The sequence below is a fragment of the Callithrix jacchus genome, chromosome 3, assembly GCF_049354715.1.
Source record: "Callithrix jacchus isolate 240 chromosome 3, calJac240_pri, whole genome shotgun sequence".
Taxonomy (NCBI): domain Eukaryota; kingdom Metazoa; phylum Chordata; class Mammalia; order Primates; family Cebidae; genus Callithrix; species Callithrix jacchus.
Window position 1 is genome coordinate 109,141,327 of NC_133504.1, and position 19,257 is coordinate 109,160,583.

At 41.2% G+C, this 19,257-nt stretch overlaps 2 protein-coding genes and 1 pseudogene across 3 annotated transcripts; 2 read left to right on the forward strand and 1 right to left on the reverse strand.

The window, feature by feature from the left end:
• Positions 1-1,124: 1,124 nt before the first annotated feature.
• LOC144581793 (leukocyte surface antigen CD53 pseudogene) lies at positions 1,125-2,035 on the reverse strand (annotated as a pseudogene).
• A 4,366-nt stretch (positions 2,036-6,401) lies between these two features.
• PYURF (PIGY upstream open reading frame) lies at positions 6,402-9,188 on the forward strand. 2 transcript variants are annotated; one of them, XM_078366862.1, is made up of 2 exons: positions 6,402-6,698; positions 8,157-9,188. In XM_078366862.1, the coding sequence occupies exons 1-2, from the start codon at positions 6,496-6,498 to the stop codon at positions 8,296-8,298; spliced, it is 345 nt and encodes a 114-aa protein (XP_078222988.1). In that variant the 5' UTR covers positions 6,402-6,495; the 3' UTR covers positions 8,299-9,188. The 2 variants fall into 2 exon arrangements, with proteins under 2 accessions (XP_078222988.1, XP_054109137.1); XM_054253162.2 differs by having other exon boundaries at positions 6,402-6,693; positions 8,152-9,188.
• Positions 8,152-8,860, forward strand: PIGY (phosphatidylinositol glycan anchor biosynthesis class Y). The gene has a single exon (XM_078366863.1). It carries the CDS (start codon positions 8,397-8,399, stop codon positions 8,610-8,612), a length of 216 nt encoding a protein of 71 aa, XP_078222989.1. The 5' UTR covers positions 8,152-8,396; the 3' UTR covers positions 8,613-8,860.
• Positions 9,189-19,257: the final 10,069 nt, after the last annotated feature.

Sequence of the window (19,257 nt, forward strand, 5' to 3'; positions counted from 1 at the left end):
AGTGGTGCCCTCATATGTTCCCATAACCTCGAACTCCTGGACTCAAGTGATCCTCCTTCCTCAGCCTCCTGAATAGATAGTACTACAGGCACCACCACAGTCAGAGAATTTTTTTATTTTGTGTAGAAATGGGGTCTTGCTAAGTTGCTCAGGCTAGTGTTGAGCTCCTAGCCTTAAGCAATCCTCCTGCCTTGTGCAGGATTGTAGGTATAAGCCACAGCACTCAGACAACATTTTGGTTGTTATTTGTTTTTCTCCCCTATGCTAAAGTTCTTGGTTTAAAAATATAATTATAATCATTGTCCATTTGTTTTTTGTGTCCTGCTTGTTTTTCACTTATTATACTTTTCTGTGTTGTTTATAAGTTTTTATTTTTAAATGTTTATAATGGTGCATGCCTGCCACATAGTGGACATTCAATAAATTAATAAATGAATATTTTATTCATGTATTCATAAATATTAAGAATTAAATTTTTAAAATATTTACTTTTTTGATAGATGTGAAATGGAAACTTCTTTGATTTTTTTTTTAAAACATTAAGTTAACTTTTATTTATTGAAGAGTAAAATGGTATACTAACAAACCTTATCTAATAGAGAGATAACACCAGAAGTCTTGTGAATGTGATTATCAGCTAAGTGACTGGTTGAAGACAGGATATAAATCACTGGATAAATTTTTGTGGAAAGACAGAATAAATTGATAAGGCCCTTTAATAAAGGAATGGAAATGAAGCATTGCCCTTGAGAGAAAGAGCACTCTGTAATTCCTGTAGCCACCACCCTTTGTCAAAGAGGAACAGGGTTGTGACAAGGGTCCCATGAGCTTGGACCTAGAACTCCCTTCAGCTTGTCTCTTGCTTGACTTTGGAGAGCAGACTAGGCATGCCATAGAGGCCAGAGACAAATTTGACAATGGGAATATGCAAAAATTCATATCCTGGCCCCACTCATTGATCTCAAGCCATTAGTTCCACAGTTTCTCTTGGCCTCTCATTTCTAAAAAGATGTCCAAGTATTCCTGTTACCACCTTGAGAGACGTGGCTGCTGGCATCAGTAGGTGAAAGGTTGTCTTGCTGACTGAGACGGAATGTCCCTGGCCAACACCTTCTTTTCTGGTTGTAGAGGACAGCATCCCCAAAAGCAAAGGGATGGGGGGAGGATAGTCCAGCAGGTGACCATGTAGAACCTCATGCTATAAATGGTTTTGGATTTCCAGAGATGGAATGAGTCTCCCCCAGCACAGAGCAGTTGCAGGTCATACCCCCAGGGCCTGACTGGTTTTATCAATCTGGCTGTTTGGGGTCAGTACAAAGGACACCCTCACCATCTGTATCGCACATATACACAGATGGTGATGATTCTGCTATACAGCAATTGGAGTGAAACTACAGTCTTGCTTTTGCATAGCAACATTTCACTTTTGGCTCTGAGGGGCAAGATGCTTGTTGGCCGCTGGTCCAATCACTCATGCCTTTTATACCACAACAGTGCAGAAATGACTGGATGAAGTCCCACATCACCTTGGTGCTGCTGTCCCAGTGGTAATGGTAAATGCTACCAGTCAGGCCCTCAGCTACAAACACATTCAGCTTCTGTTAGTAAACAAAGTGCAGGATGGCCAAGGTCACCTCAGCAATGAGAATGAAAAAGGACATAAGGAGGCACCTGTTTATCTTGATAGAGCCTATGCAGCTCAGGAAGGCAACCACCGTGATAACAAAGCCCATAATGAAAGCACATTGCTCAGCGTGAGGAAGGGGAGCTTGTGGAAGAGCACTCCCTAGCTGTTGTGGATCAGTGGGCACATCCCCCAAAGTGTAGCAGCCACAGAACCAAAAGAGCAAGTTGTGCACAGTTGTGTATGATGGCTCACGCCTGGAATCCCAGCGCTTTGGGAGGCTGAGGCAGGGGGACTGCATGAGCCCAGGAGTTCAAGACCAGCCTGAGCAACATAGTGAGACCCTGACACTACAAAAATATTTTTAAAAATTAGCCAGGTGTGGTGACGCATGTATGTGCCTATGGTCCCAGCTACTCAGAAGGCTCAGGTGGGAGGATTGTTTGAGGCCAGAAGGTCAAGGCTGTAGTGGCCTATGATGGAGCCACTTCACTTCAGCCTGAGAGACAGAGCAAGATCTCTCTAGAAAGAATGAGAGAGAGAGAGAGAGAGAGAGAGAGAGAGAGAGAGAGAGACAAAAGAAAGGAAAGGAAAGAAAAGAAAAAACAGGACATAATTCCTGTTTTGGCCTTTTGCAGGCACTGGTCCTCAGTCCTTCAGACAGAATTTGTGATTATCCTGCAAATGGCCAAAACAAGGCTGGTTACATTCGCGTCTAGGGTTATTTTGGAACTTTGATTTTTGAAACTAGCATTACTACTTTAATATTGAGGATAATTTTTTAACGTGTTTATTGATCAACTGCATTTTCTCTTTTGTGAATTTTTCTTTTGAAATATTTTGTCCATTTATCTATTGGAAAAACTTGGTTTTAATAAGCTCATTATAATTGCAATTTAATAAGACTTTCATGATTTTTATTTTTAAAATAAGTGTTGGGCTGGGCACAGTGACTCATGCCGGTAATCCTAGCACTTTGGTGAGACACTGATCACCACCTGTGAGTGATCCTGACTCAAGGACGGATGAATGAATGCACTCTCACACCTATTTCAGTGATTCGAGTGGGGTAGGGTTGGTCGTTGGCTGCTTTCAGAAGGCAAACTGCAGCCAATCGACCAAGACTCCCTCTCCATCCTCACATTTATTCAGTATGAATTTCATAGCAGAGGTTTTAAGTCAACATGCTGTGGATAATTAACATGGTTAAAAGAGTGGTTTTATGAATGATAACAGCTTTAGGTTCTGGGGCCCAGAATAAACACCATTAACAAGTAATTCCCCTTTCACCTCCCTTGAGAGGGTCATCCAGCACGAAGTTACATGAGTAAACAGAGTAGAGACAAAGTGATGGGGGGTAAACAAATTAAACTGGGAAAAGCCTCTTATTGTCCCTATCTTTTCCCTCACATAATGGACTGGCCGCCTGCAGCCTGTTCCAATAAAACCTTTCGGCCTTCCAATTGGTTTGAGACTATAATTTATAATTTTCCCTAATATTTCCCTAATAGTTTGCCAGCCACCCTGAGTGAATCGCAACACTTTGGGAGGCCAAGGTGGGTGAATTGCTTGAGCACAGGAGTTCCAGACCAGCCTGGGAAACATGAAACACCATCTCTACAAAAAAAAAAAAAAAAAAAAAAAAAATACAAAAATTAGCTGGGCATGGTGTCATGCACCCATAGTCCTAGCTACCCAGGAGGCTGAGGTGTGAGGATTGCTGGAGCCTGGGAGGTGGAGGCTGCAGTGGCCCACAACTGCACCACTATACTCCACCCTGGGTGACACAGAGATAATCTGTCTCAGTAAAATAAAATAAAGTAAGTGTCATCAAATTAAGAAACAATTGGCAAAACAAAAGTAAATCTTTGTGATCACATAGAGAAAAGATCAAGCAGAGGTAAATGTTAGTTCAAATACTAAATGATGCCATCTAGTGGAAAATTTATTTTGACTCATTTCTCTGAATTATGGGTTCACAAATTTTAATGCCCCCAAATTTGGAATTTATGGGTTTTGTTAAAATACATAGTCCAGCCCCTCTAACTCCATATGTGTGATAATCCAAGAATTGTGTTTCAATAGTATCCATATTGTAATTAGGAAAATTCCATTTCACTTAAAAAGAATGTCCCAGAAGTACCTCGTGCTTTCCCTTTTCATCAGAATGTTTACCAGTTTCACCATAATAAATAATTTTATTGCTAAAAACATTTTTTTAATCTGTTAGTCCCTGTGCTAATTGTTTTACTTATATTGTTTTATTTAGCCTGCTCAAATGCCTAAGTTAGATACTGTATTTCACAAGTGAGAAGGCTGAGGGGGAGAACTTAAGTATCTTCTCCAAGGTCACACAGCTAAAATTGTACCTGAACCCAGAAACCATCAGGCTATTGTTCACAGGCCTATGTGACAGGAAAGGTCATAGTCATATGAATAGTGAAAAGGGACTAACTTTAAAAGACCAGTTCCAGTCCCATGAGCCTATATACTGTCACCTACATTTAGCTTAGTATACTATAGGCAAAAATGAATCATTATTTCTTCATTACCGAGGGCTATTTAGGGGCATTTTGCTTTGATATGTTGCAACTTAATATGCACATGGTAAGACAGTCACACATTCAGATATTCCTTAAATATTGGTGTTATAAATTTGGGATGTCTTCAATACTTTGTTGTTACTCTCTATTCTTCCCCTAAATAAAATAAACTGAACTGCTTTAAACCCTCTATGTGGAGGCAAGCTGAAACTAATTTATTTATAACTGGTTAGAAAACCCCCAGCTGATAGAGATCTGCAGCCAAGCTAGGTGAAGCTTAAGCATGGGTGCCTTCCCAGACTCCACAAGGGCCAAGGGTTGGGCCCACTCAGGCTGGCAGAAGTCAAGTGCTGTTTCCCCTTAAGCAGAAACTTATCTTTCCTACAGCTCACCCCCTCCCTTGAGCCCAAAGTATCAACTGACTTCAACTGAAAAATTAATTCCTGCTACTGCCCTAGTCAGAAACAGCGTGAAGGAGACCTAGGAACTTTGAGAGTATGTCGGTGATAACTGCCCTATTCTCTAGTCTATTACTGACTCTAATAATGGAAAGTTATAACTATGAAGGATTTCTTTGTGCGGGAAGGAAGGCTTGGTAACCAGAGACTTTCATTATCTTTTAAATATCTACCCAGTAGAAAGAAGTGTTTCCTTTTTGGTATCTTATAAGCTACATTAGTCTTAGAAATCTTCAGAGTGTTAGTGAACAAAGAACATCAAAGAATTAACTTAAAAAAAAAAAAAGGATGGCCCAAAAAACAAATAAACAAAAAATTAGGATGAACACAAAAATTTCTCAATTTATTTCTACACTGGAGTGGAAAATAAATTTGAAAATATAAAAATATTTTTGTATTCTTTACTTCCACCCCCAGGAACTCAAAATGTTAAATGATAATGCCCCGTAATGCAAAAAAAAGTTCAGACTGATATTCAGCAGTACAGAAGGAAAAAATTTATGACTAACAAAGAATCTTGGAGTCTTCTCACATGGAAAAACTAGATGAAATAAAACTAAAAATAGACAACATTAATGGAGCATTTTAATTTGTGCCGGGCACTTTTGTAAATGTTCCTTGAATGCACAATCCCATTTATCCTCTACCTTGAGGGTCTCAAGGTAGGTACAATCATTCTTATTATTATACAAATGAGGAAAATAAGCAGTTAAGTCATTTGCTGAAGTCATCCAGCTACTAAATTGTGGACGGGGAACCAAGGTGTCAGGCCCCAGAGCCCAAGTTCCCATCTACTAGGCCGTAAGAAAGACACCTAAATGGCGTCACTTCCTCAGAGTCGGAAGCAAACTTGGGATACAAATTAACTGAATGGATCACCCATTTGACTAACAGACATCTGCCTGATCACACAGTTTTTTTAGACTCCTTGTGGCCTCCAAGTTCATTTATAGAAGTAAATTAGTTGTGCTTTATTATGCAAATACTTCACAATGACTGGGTCTTGGGCGGGAAGAATTTATATATTTTGGAGGGTCAGAGACCTAGGCCATTCCTTTCAGGTTCACAGTTTTTTGTGTTTTTTTTTTTTTTTTTTTTTTGAGCCCGAGTTTCGCTCTTGTTACCCAGGCTGGAGTGCAATGGAGCGATCCCGGCTCACCACAACCTCCGCCTCTTAGGTTCAGGCAATTCTCCCGCCTCAGCCTCCTGAGTAGCTGGGATTACAGGCACGCGCCACCGTGCCCAGCTAATTTTTTGTATTTTCAGTAGAGACGGGGTTTCACCATGTTGACCAGGATGGTCTCGATCTCTTGACCTCGTGATCCACCCGCCTCGGCCTCCCAAAGTGCTGGGATTACAGGCGGGAGCCACCGCGAAAAAGCCAAACAAGATTACAGAAACTAATGGTGTAGTGAATATGTACATGAAACAAATGAACGCTTTCAATAAAGCCAATACGATAGTGTGTTTGAAACTTCACCTGGCGGTAACCACGTAGGTCCAAGCCTAACTCCCCACAACTCTGAGGTCCTGCCACTGGCTTCCTAGCACCCCTGCGACAGGACCCCGTGAAAACCCAGATACCTCGACTTAAACACTGGTTTAGTTTGTAGTCGGGTAAGGCGGTGGGGCACCCATCTGAGGCCTCTGCCCTTGGGGCTGTCGTCCCCGCGGGATAGACGCCCGCGGGAAAACCAGTCAGGGCAGGAGTACCCTCGGAACCAAAGCTCCCGCTTCGCCTACTCCCCGGTAGCGTTTCCCGGAGCACCAGGGGGCGGGGGCTGGCTGGCTGGGCTGGCCGGGAGGGTAGCCAGGAGCTCGGTCCCGGCTGGCAGAGATGCAGTGAGGCCCAGTCTCGGGCTGCTTGACCATGCTGAGCGGAACGCGCGGCCGGCTAGCCTCAGAACTGCGGAGAACATGCACGCAGCCGTCCGCAGTCGCTCGTAGGTGCCTGCACGCGTCGGGCTCGCGGCCTTCGGCCGACCAGAACAAGAGGACGGAGAAGACGCCCCGTACCTTCGATCCCGCGCTCCTGGAGTTCCTGGTGTGCCCGCTTTCCAAGAAGCCGCTCAGGTGACTCGCTGGTTTGGGCCCTTCCTTCGCAGCTTCCGGGTTGGGGGAAAGGGAGCGGTGGGCCGCGGCCTCCCGCAGCCACTGGGGCCTTGTAGGTCAGGCAGGTACTCTCCGCTGCCATTTTCTGGACTCTGGCCCCGCAGGACCGGGAGACCGGAGGCCAGGGGAGCCGCGTCCCACATCTGCCCGACCACATCGCCAGACTACGGGAATGGCTTGAAGCGTTTTAGGTTCGCCACCGGCTGCGCAATGCAATCACCCGGGGACCGTTTTAAAAATGCCGATTCCCCGACAGCCCCCAAGACCAGCAGACTCGGAATGTCCGAGGGATGAGACCTGAACATTTGTATTTTTTTTTTTTTCTTTTTTCCTGTTAAGAGACAGGGTGCTCCTTACGTTGCCCAGGCTGGCCTAGAACTCCGGCTTCAGCCTCCTAAGGAGCTGGGGGATACAGGCGCCGCCCCCACTCCCAGCTTATTTGTGTGTTCTTAAACGACCCCGAAATGATTTCTAAGGTATAACCAGGTTTATGAACCACTGCGATTCAGGACAAGGCCAAAGCCTTCTGGTTTTTAAGCCAAGATGATGAAAAGTATTGTTGTACCCTCCAGATTCTTGTGAAGGTGTCGTGTACAACTGGTGCCTGACAATCTTAAGCATTTCACCTGTGTGTGCTGCCCAGTGGCTCTTAGTTGTGGACTAGCAGGTTTCGTAGAAACCTCTTTAACCTAGTTTTTGGGAAAACAGCTCTACAGTTTCCAAGCTACCAGAATTGAATATCAACAACATTAACACTAGTATTACAAATCGCATAAACTAAACACCAAAATGTTATCAGGGACTATCTTTGAATGGTAGATTGCTAGCAGTTTTTTCATATTTCTTTTTTTCCCATAATATTATTCAATTTTCTCAAACCTTGAAATTACTTGATTTGCCTTTATAACTAGCTCACCGCAGACTCACTGCTTTCCAGTGTTTTCTCATTTCTGCCCTCTCACCTTTTCCAGTTATTTCCTTCTAATGGATTAGTTAAGTTTCTCTATTTAGCATTTATTCTAAAATGAAGAAGTTGATTTTTCTCTAGTGTTTGTTCCAGTAGTAAATTTACAGAGATGGTTTGAGGGTTGACCGAAGTAGTGAAGGAATATTTGGGTAAGAGGGGGATCTTTTCTGACTACTATAAAAACGAAATTAAGGAATAACTTGTGAATAAGGCGAAAAAGAGAATATGAGAGAAACCGACTAAAATGGGAATAATTATAGATTCTAAGAGAATTTTTTTTAAGATAAAAGGTTGAATTGGCTATTGTTGCTTTTAGAATTGAAGAAGACTACTCTGGGATTAACTAACTCTATACCGAGAATTGGATAAATGGTGGTATTTGTTGAAAATCAGGCTCTTCAAGCATTTTATTTTTCACAATTCATTTTGTTCTTTTTTTTTTTCAACCTCAGATATGAAGCATCAACAAATGAATTGATTAATGAAGAATTGGGAATAGCTTATCCAATCATTGATGGGATTCCTAATATGATACCGCAGGCAGCTAGGATGACGCATCAAAGTAAGAAGCAAGAAGAACTGGAGCAGCGCTAGTTCATAATTAAAAAAAATAAAAAAAACCCAACAGCTGACTTTTCTTAATACCGTATACCTTTTAAAACATAGTGGAGGGTAATAATTGGAAGAGAAGAATGTTTATGTCTCTTCCTACGTTGACTGTTCTTATTCCACTGGTTTCTTTAGCAGGACTGTTCTACTCGGCCTCTGTGGAAGAAAACTTCCCACAGGGCTGCACTAGCACAGCCAGCCTTTGCTTTTACAGTTTGCTCTTGCCTATTTCCATACCAGTGTATGTATTCTTCCACCTTTGGACTTGGATGGGTATTAAACTCTTCAGGCATAATTGATGTAACTAGTGTCAATATGCTATATTTATTAATAATAGCTCTTGGGCATCTATCTCTGAAAGCTCAACTGGATGGAAGTTTGCAGGAAAGAGGCTTTGCTTTGTGTATATCAGGCTTAGGACTGTGGGAGACTTAAGTTGCAGATGCTTCTTTTGTTGTACTCTTGCTCTGCCCTTGTGTTTTGCAGGCTCTGACTTATAACTGCTGTATCAGAGAAAACATTTTGACAGTGTCTTGTTGGAGATGAACATCCCCAATTGTCATGTCATGAGTATTTCTTATTCTGTTCATCTAAAAGTTATTGAAATTTTGTTTTGCTTGTTTGTTAAGTTTAAGGTCTTTGGTAAAGTCACATGTTAGGAATGACTGAAATAATTCTAAAGGAGTGATGTTGAAATACTCTCTCTAAGGGAGACAAATGCATTTGAACAAGTGTGATATAAAACCATATCATCAAATAGAAATTTCAGGTACTTAACAGAAATTAAGTTTGTAAAATTACCTTCATTTCTTTGACATTAACTGCTTATATTAGCAATAAAGATGTTGACACTTTACCATAAAAGATGAAATAAACCAGTTTGCAGTAGTCATTTGTTTGGTCACAGAAGTGTGATTGATACAAAGGGAAGTTGTAAAACTGCACTAAACATAGGCTGTGTTTAGAGAGGTACTTCCTCTCTAGAATCATTTCCCAGGAAAGTGAGGGGTCGAAGACTTGCAAGTAGTAGTTTGTACCCTTTTGAGCTTACAGCCACATTTTGAGCCACATTTCAGTTTATTTTCCCAGGAGACTGAATAACACTACAACGGGCATGAGCATCAACACATGAATAGCTCCTGATTTTCCAGAACTTTCAACAAGACTCATGGAGCATTGAACAATACTTTTAAAGTATAGTGTAAGTGTTTCAGTAGTTAACCCAAAGAAACCTAAAAACTGAATACAAACTTTATTTTTATTGGAATCTTATTTTAACAGAAACTTTAAACAGTGATTCTAACATGTTAGATGTGTTTTCTGTTGAGTTAATTCAAAGTGTACTGTAGTACAGACATTTTTAAATTACCCTATGGCAACATGCAGATAACCTGGAAGACTACAGGTTCCCAGTTATTTCCTGAAGAGTTGTTCTTTTCAGTTAACCCTAAATCTCACACTTAACCAGTCAGCAAAAATGAAATAATTCTTAAAAACCAGTAGATACTATGTCTCAGGAAGTCAATTCAATTTCAGCTTTTGAAAGTTCAGCGTTTTACCTGACAAGCATATCCTGGGGGAGTTTAGTATTTAACACCATCCTCTCACTAATAGAATTTATTTAGCAATTAGTTATATAGTACAAACATATACCAGATACAATTATGAGCACAGTGCTGCTGTCTTCCTTAATCTTATTACCCTAAGGAGTAGATAATACTAGCATCATTTTACAGATAAGGAAACAAGCACAGAGAGATTAAGTGACTTACCCAAGATAAATAGCAATAATTGGACTGAAATATAAACTAGCCATGGGGCTTCAGTCTTTTCTTAACTACCATGCATGTGCCACTTTATTTTGTGCTATTTGGCCCTTTCTATTTATAAGAAAAACAGTAATCAAAATGCTTAGTTTCTAATTCCTATTCTAGACTAGGTGACCACCCCCCCAAACTTTTTTTTTGAGACACGGTTTTTACTCTGTTGTCCAGATTGGAGTGCAGTGGCATGGTATGATCATGGCTTACTGTAGCTTCAACCTGGGTTCAAGCGATTTTCCCACCTCTGCCTCCCAAGTAGCCAGGACACATGCCACCATGCCCGGCTAATTTTTTTTTTTTTTTTTTTTGGTATTTTTTTGTAGAGATGGGGTTTCACCATATTGTCTAGGCTGGTCTCAATTCCTGGGCTCAAGCGATCCACCCACCTCAGCCTCTCAAAGTACTAGGATTACAGGACTGAGCCACTGCACCCAGCCAGTACCCTTCTTTTTGCTTAGGGCACCATATGCTTTATTCTAGCACTTAACTTGGTGCTGCAATTGCCTGGTTTTGGTCTCCTGTCTGTACAGTAAATGCTGAACATTTAAAGTCTAATGTTTAGCACAGAGTAATCAGTAAGTACCTCCTGAGTGAGCAGATGGCTCTGATAAGCCTTTTAACTTCAGCCAAGTTACTTAGCATTCTCGGCCTCATTTTTAGAGAAATCCTTATCCTTGTTTCATAAAATTGTGAGGATCAAATACAATTTTATATGTGAAGGTACTTTGCAAAGAACTAATAAGTGATACTTCTAGAGACCATGTGAGGAACTTTGTGGACCCATCTGCCAGTGAAACAAGCCTAACCAGTGAAAAAATATAAACAAAACAATTTAAATAGTCTGGAAATTGTCCTAAGGGCATACAGCTCATTAAATGAAGAAATATTCAAGGAAGTCTACTAAAACAGTAAGAACAGCAAGTTTGTGGCATTTGACCTACAAACCACTTGTATTCTCCTCCCTCTTAGCTGGGCAATAGCCACTCCAGGAGCCTGTAACATATGACATATTTAGTATTAATATCACAAAGGAAATTGAGGTAAGCAAAGCTGTATTTGCAGTATGAAGATGATACCAAATAGTAACTTGAATTCATAGGAATACATGAAGAGAACCAGAAGAGATAAATAAGATTAATGTAATGAATGCTATAATATATACTTGCTCTCCTTTCATTTCTCAGTTTAAGAGACATCAGATTATATAAAATAATTTAAGTATTGGGTTTGTAACATACAGATGTGATTGCAGAACAATAGCACAGCAAGAGGGAAAAGGGAATCGAGCAGTTGATATGTGGCTGTATAAAAGTAATGCTTCTGTATCTTTTTTTTTTTTTTTTGAGACGGAGTTTCGCTATTGTTACCCAGACTGGAGTGCAATGGCACGATCTCGGCTCACTGCAACCTCCGCCTTCTGGGTTCAAGCAATTCTCCTGCCTCAGCCTCCCGAGTAGCTGGGACTACAGGTGCGCACCACCATGCCCAGCTAACTTTTGTATTTTTAGTAGAGACGGGGTTTTACCTTGTTGACCAATATGGTCGCAATCTCTTGACCTCGTGATCCACCTGCCTTGGCCTCCCAAAGTGCTGGGATTATAGGCCTGAGCCACTGCGCCCAGCCGATGCTTCTATATCTTATCAACACTTTGTTTTTTGAGATGGAGTCTCACTGTCTCAGGCTGGAGTGCAGTGGCATGATCTCTGCTCACTGCAACCTCTGCCTCCTGGGTTCAAGTGATTCTCCTACCTTAGCCTCCCCAGTAGCTGGGATTACAGGGGTGCATCACCACATCTGGCTAATTTTTGTATTTTTAGAAGAGATGGTGTTTCACCATGTTGGCCAGGCTGGTCCCAAACTCCTGACCTGAAGTGATCCACCCTCCTCAGCTTCCCAAAATGCTGGGATTACAGGTGTGAGCCACCACACCCACACTCTTATAAAGGGATCAGCAGTTTTAAAAGACCTGTTAAGACTTCATACACTGCTGGTGAGAATATAAAATATTGCAGCTTCTTTGGAAAACAGCAGGACCACAAAAGGTCAAATGTAGAGTTGCCACATGACCCAGCAATTTCACTCCTATGTATATTACTCAAGAGAAGTGAGAACTTAAGTACTCAGGACAGCTGCTATGCAAATGTTCGTAGCAGCATTATTTAGAATAGCCAAAAAGTAGAAACAACACAAACATCCATAAACTGATAAATGAATAGATAAAATGTGATAGGAAGATAATGAAATAATATTTGGCAATATAAAGTAATAAAATACTGATATATGTTAGACTATGGATGAACTTTGAAAACATTATACTAAGTCACAGAATCCAGTTGCAAAAGGTCATATAGTTTGATTTCATTTACATGAAATGTTTGTAATAATCAAATCTCTAGAGACAGTAGATTAGTAGCTGCATAGAGCTGGAGAAGAGGGGGAGATTGTGCAGCTGTGGCTAAAAGGTACCAGGTTTCTCTTTGGGGTGATAAAAATATTCTAAAATTGACTATGGTGGTACTTTGGGAGCCCAAGGTGGGAGGATTGCTTGAGCCCAGGAGTTTGAGACCAGCCTGAGCAAATAGGGAGACCCTGTCTCTACAAAAAATAAAAAAATTTAACTGCTGTGGTGGTGTGCGCCTGTGGTCTCAGCTACTCAGGAGGCTGAGATGGGAGGATCCAGCCCAGGAGGTCAAGGATGTAGTGAGCCATGATCATGCCACTGTACTCCAGCCTCGGCAACAGAGCAGGACCTTGTCTAAAAAAAAAAAAGAAAAAAAAAAAGAAACCAAAACAGAAAAATTGACTATGGTGATGCTTGCACAATTCTGTGAAGACACTAAAAACCATTGAGTTGTATACCATATATGACTGAGTTACATGCTATGTGAATTATATCTCAATGAAGTTATTACAGGAAAAAATTTAAAAAGCAGTATCTCAGTGTCCAGCCTAAGACCTCTGGCAGGTCACTTGCCAGAGGTCAAATGCTGGTTAGAGGCATGGCCAAAAGTGAATGCAGGTCTTAAACCTAAATTTTGTCCACCACATTCTGCCATATTTCATAGTGGCCCTGTGAAATACGACACCCGTATTGGGAATTCAACAGGTTTCTAGTGTTCTTTTCCCAAGCTTCTCACTAGCAAATCATCCTGGCTTCCTGTCTGTTCACAGGGACACAAGCTGCCCATTGTGTACCTCATGTTGCACGCCATGGCTTTGACCCCACCATTTACATTTGTTGCCCTGTAAACTCACCACAAGGAACACTTATTCCTACATTGATGAATTTTTCCCCACTTCTCCTCCTGGATAATTCGCTGACTTGACAATGCCAGGGGACCTACTGCTTCCTTAGAGACTCTTAACAAGATTCTTTTTTTTTTTTTTTAATTGCATTTTAGGTTTTGGGGTACATGTGCAGAACATGCAATATAGTTGCATAGGTACGTGGCAGTGTGATTTGCTGTCTTCCTCCCCTTCACCCACATCTGGCATTTCTCCCCATGCTATCCCTTCCCAGCTCCCACCCCCCACTGTCCCTCCCCTATTCCCCCCAATAGACCCCAGTGTGTAGTGCTCCCCTCCCTGTGTCCATGTGTTCTCATTGTTCATCACCTGCCTATGAGTGAGAATATGCGGTATTTCATTTTCTGTTCTTGTGTCAGTTTGCTGAGAATGATGTTCTCCAGATGTATCCATGTCCCTACAAAAGATGCAAACTCATCGTTTTTGATTGCTGCATAATATTCCATGGTGTATATGTGCCACATTTTTCCAGTCCAGTCTATCATGGATAGGCATTTGGGTTGGTTCCAGGTCTTTGCTATTGTAAACAGTGCTGCAATGAACATTCATGTGCATGTGTCCTTATAGTAGAACGATTTATACCCAGTAATGGGATTGCTGGGTCAAATGGAATTTCTATTTCTAGGTCTTTGAGGAATCGCCACACTGTCTTCCACAATGGTTGAACTAATTTACATTCTCACCAGCAGTGTAAAAGTGTTCCTATTTCTCCACATCCTCTACAGCCTCTGTTGTCTCCAGATTTTTTAATGATCGCCATTCTAACTGGCATGAGATGGTATCTCAATGTAGTTTTGATTTGCATTTCTCTGATGACCAGTGATGATGAGCATTTTTTCATATGTTTGTTGGCCTCATGTATGTCTTCTTTTGTAAAGTGTCTGTTCATATCCTTTGCCCACTTTTGAATGGGCTTGTTTGTTTTTTTCTTGTAAATCTGTTTGAGTTCTTTGTAAATTCTGGATATCAGCCCTTTGTCAGATGGGTAAACTGCAAAAATTTTTTCCCATTCTGTTGGTTGCCGATTCACTCTAGTGTCTGTTTCTTTTGCCATGCAGAAGCTGTGGAGGTTGATTAGGTCCCATTTGTCTATTTTGGCTTTTGCTGCAAATGCTTTTGGTATTTGGTCATGAAGTCCTTGCCTACTCCTATGTCCTGAATGGTTTTGCCTAGATTTTCTTCTAGGGTTTTATGGTGCCAGGTCTTATGTTTAAGTCTTTAATCCATCTGGAGTTAATTTTGGTGTAAGGTGTCAGGAAGGGGTCCAGTTTCTGCTTTCTGCACATGGCTAGCCAGCTTTCCCAACACCATTTATTAAACAGGGAATCCTTTCCCCATTGCTTGTTTTTGTCAGGTTTATCAAAGATTGTGTGGTTGTAGATATGTTGTGTTGTCTCCGATGCCTCTGTTCTGTTCCATTGGTCTATGTCTCTGTTTTGGTACCAGCACCATGCTGTTTTGATTACTGTAGCCTTGTAGTATAGTTTGAAGTCCAGTAGTGTGATGCCTCCTGCTGTGTTCTTTTTGCTTAAAATTGACTTGGCTATGCAGGCTCCCTTTTGGTTCCATATGAAGTTCAAGGTGGTTTTTTTCAGTTCTGTGAAGAAAGTCAATGATAGCTTGATGGGGATAGTGTTGAGTCTGTAAATTACTTTGGGCAGTATGGCCATTTCACGATATTGATTCTTCCTAACCATGAACATGGAATGTTTCTCCATCTGTTTGTGTCCTCTCTTATTTCATTGAGCAGTGGTTTGTAGTTCTCCTTGAAGAGGTCCCTTATGTTCCTTGTTAGTTGTATTCCTAGGTATTTTATTCTCTTTGTAGCAATTGTGAATGGCAGTTCGTTCTTGATTTGGCTCTCTTTAAGTCTCTTATTGGTGTATAGGAATGCTTGTGATTTTTGCACATTGATTTTATATCCTGAGACTTTGCTGAAGTTGCTTATCAGTTTCAGGAGTTTTTGGGCTGAGATGATGGGGCCTATCATGTCGTCTCCAAATAGAGACAATTTGGCTTCCTCCTTTCCTATGTGTATACCCTTTATTTCTTTTTCTTGCCTGATTGCTCTGGCTAGAACTTCCAGTACTATATTGAACAGGAGTGGTGAGAGAGGGCATCCTTGTCTAGTGCCAGATTTCAAAGGGAATGCTTCCAGTTTTTGCCCATTCAGTATGATACTGGCTGTTGGTTTGTCATAAATAGCTTTTATTATTTTGAGATATGTTCCATTAATACCGAGTTTATTGAGGGTTTTTAGCATAAAGGGCTGTTGAATTTTGTCAAATGCCTTCTCTGCATCAATTGAGATAATCATGTGGTTTTTGTTTTTGGTTCTGTTTATGTGGTGAATTACGTTGATAGACTTGCGTATGTTGAACCAGCCTTGCATCCCCTAGATGAATCCTACTTGATCATGGTGGATAATCTTTTTGATGTGCTGTTGCACTCAGCTTGCCAGTATTTTATTGAAGATTTTTGTGTCTATGTTCATCATGGATATTGGCCTGAAGTTTTCTTTTCTTGTTGAGTCTCTGCCGGGTTTTGGTATCAGGATGATGTTGGTCTCATAAAATGATTTGGGAAGGATTCCCTCTTTTTGGATTATTTGGAATAGTTTCAGAAGGAATGGTAACAGTTCCTCTTTGTGTGTCTGATAGAATTTGGCTGTGAACCCATCTGGACCTGGGCTTTTTTGTGTGTGGTAGGCTCTTAATTGCTGCCTCAACTTCAGACCTTGTTATTGGTCTATTCATAGTTTCAGCTTCCTCCTGGCTTAGGCTTGGGAGTGTCCAGGAATTTATCCATTTCTTCCAGGTTTACTCGTTTATGTGTATAGAGTTGTTTGTAATAATCTCTTATGATGGTTTGAATTTCTGTGGAATCTGTGGTGATTTCCCCTTTATCGTTTTTTATTGCATCTATTTGGTTATTCTCTTTTCTTTTTTATCAATCTGGCTAATGGTCTGTCTATTTTGATGATCGTTTCTAAAAACCACCTCTTGGATTTATTGATTTTTTGAAGGGTTTTTCGTGTCTCTATCTCCTTCAGTTCTGCTCTGATCTTAGTTATTTCTCGTCTTCTGCTAGGTTTTGAGTTTTTTTTATCTTGCTCCTCCAATTTTGACGTTAGGGTGTCAATTTTGGATCTCTCCACTCTTCTCATGTGGGCACTTATTGCTATATATTTTCCTCTAGAGACTGCTTTAAATGTGTCCCAGAGATTCTGGTATGTTGTGTCTTCATTCTCGTTGGTTTCGAAGAACTTCTTTATTTCTGCCTTCATTTCATTGTTTATCCAGTCAACATTCAAGAGCCAGTTGTTCAGTTTCCATGAAGCTGTGTGGTTCTGGGTTGGTTTCTGAATTCTGAGTTCTAACTTGATTGCACTATGGTCTGAGAGACTATTTGTTATGATTTCAGTTGTTTTGCATTTGCTGAGGAGTTTACTTCCAATTATGTGGTTAATTTTAGAGTAGGTTTGATGTGGTGCTGAGAAGAATGTATATTCTGTGGATTTGGGGTGGAGAGTTCTGTAAATGTCTATCAGGTTTGCTTGTTCCAGGTCTGAGTTCAAGTCCTGGATATCCTTATTAATTTTCTGTCTGGTTGATCTGTCTAATATTGACAGTGGAGTGTTAAAGTCTCCCACTCTTATTGTGTGGGAGTCTAAGTCTCTTTGTAAGTCATTAAGGACTTGCCTTATATATCTGGGCGCTCCTGTATTGGGTCCATATATATTTAGGATTGTTAGTTCTTCTTGTTGTATTGATCCTTTTACCATTATGTAATGTCCTTGTTTGTCTCTTTTGATCTTTGTTGCTTTAAAGTCTATTTTATCAGAGACGAGAATTGCAACTTCTGCTTTTTTTTGCTCTCCATTTGCTTGGTAAATCTTCCTCCATCCCTTTATTTTGAGCCTTTGTGTATCCTTGCATGTGAGATGGGTTTCCTGGATACAGCACACCAATGGGCTTTGGCTTTTTATCCAATTTGCCAGTCTGTGTCTTTTGATTGGTGCATTTAGCCCATTTACATTTAGGGTTAATATTGTTATGTGTGAATTTGATACTGCCATTTTGATGCTAGCTGACTGTTTTGCCCATTAGTTGATGCAGATTCTTCATTTTGTTGATGCTCTTTAGCATTTGGTTTGTTTTTAGAATGGCTGGTACTGGTTGTTCCTTTCTATGTGTAGTGCCTTTTTCAGGAGCTCTTATAAAGCAGGCCTGGTGGTGAGAAAATCTCTGAGTACTTGCTTGTTCACTAAGGATTTTATTTTTCCTTCACTTATGAAGCGCAGTTTGGCTGGATATGAGATTCTAGGTTGAAAGTTCTTTTCTTTAAGGATGTTGAATATTGGCCCCCACTCTCTTCTGGCTTGTAGGGTTTCTGCCGAGAGATCTGCTGTGAGTCTGATTGGCTTCCCTTTGTGGGTTAACCGACCTTTCTCTCTGGCAGCCCTTAGCATATTCTCCTTCATTTCAACCCTGGTGAATCTGACGATTATGTACCTTGGGGTTGCTCTTCTTGCGGAATATCTTTGTCGTGTTCTCTGTATTTCCTGGACTTCAATATTGGCCTGCCTTGCTAGGTTGGGGAAATTTTCCTGGATAATATCCTGAAGAGTATTTTCCAGCTTGGATTCATTTTCTTCGTCACATTCAGGTACACCTATCAAACATAGATTAGGTTTCTTCACATAGTCCCACATTTCTTGGAGACTTTGTTCATTCCTTTTTGTGCTTTTTTCTCTAATCTTGCCTTCTCGTTTTATTTCATTGAGTTGATCTTCGACTTCTGATATCCTTTCTTTTGCTTGGTCAATTCGGCTGTTGAAACTTGTGTATGCTTCGCGAAGTTCTCGTGTTGTGTTTTTCAGCTCCTTCAATTCACTCATATTCCTCTCTAAGTTGTCCATTCTTGTTATCATTTCCTCAAATCTTTTTTCAAGGTTCTTAGTTTCTTTGCATTGAGTTAGAACATGTTCTTTTAGCTCACAGAAGTTTCTCATTACCCACCTTCTGAAGTCTGATTCTGTCATTTCATCACACTCATTCTCCGTCCAGCTTTGTTCCCTTTCTGGTGAGGAGTTGTGGTCCCTTGTAGGAGGCGAGGTGTTCTGGTTTTGGGTGTTTTCCTCCTTTTTGCGCTGGTTTCTTCCCATCTTTGTGGATTTATCCACCTGCCATCTGTGTAGTTGCTGATTTTCCGATTGGGTCTCTGAGTGGACGTCCAGATTGTTGATGATGAAGTATTTCTGTTTCTTAGTTTTCCTTCTAACAGTCTGGCCCCTCTGCTGTAGAACTACTGAGGTCCACTCCAGGCCCTGCTTGCCTGGGGTACACCTGTAGCAGCTGTGGAACAGTGAGGGTTGCTACCAGTTTCTTCTTCTGCTATCTTTGTCCCTGAATGATGCCCGCCAAATGTCAGTCTGATCAGTCCTTTGTGAGGTGACTCTTTGGATATAGGGGGTCAGGGAGCTGCTTAAGGAGACTGTCTGAACTTTATAGGAGCTCAAGTGCTGAGCTGTGAGCTCCGTTGTTCATTCAGGGCTGCTAGGCAGGTACATTTGTCTACTGCTGCAGAACTCATAAAGCCCCTTTATTTTTTCCTCAGGTGCTCTGTCCTGGGGAGTTAGGGCTTTATTTATGAGTATCTGTTGCACTGTCCTTCCCAGCAAGGAGGCAGTCTAATCACTGCCTGCCTGTAGTGGCTATGCTGAGCTGTCGTGGGCTCCACCCTGTTGCCGTGGGCTCCCCACTGCTGCTGTGGGCTTCCCCCCTACTGCTGTGGGCTCTGCCCTGCTGTGGT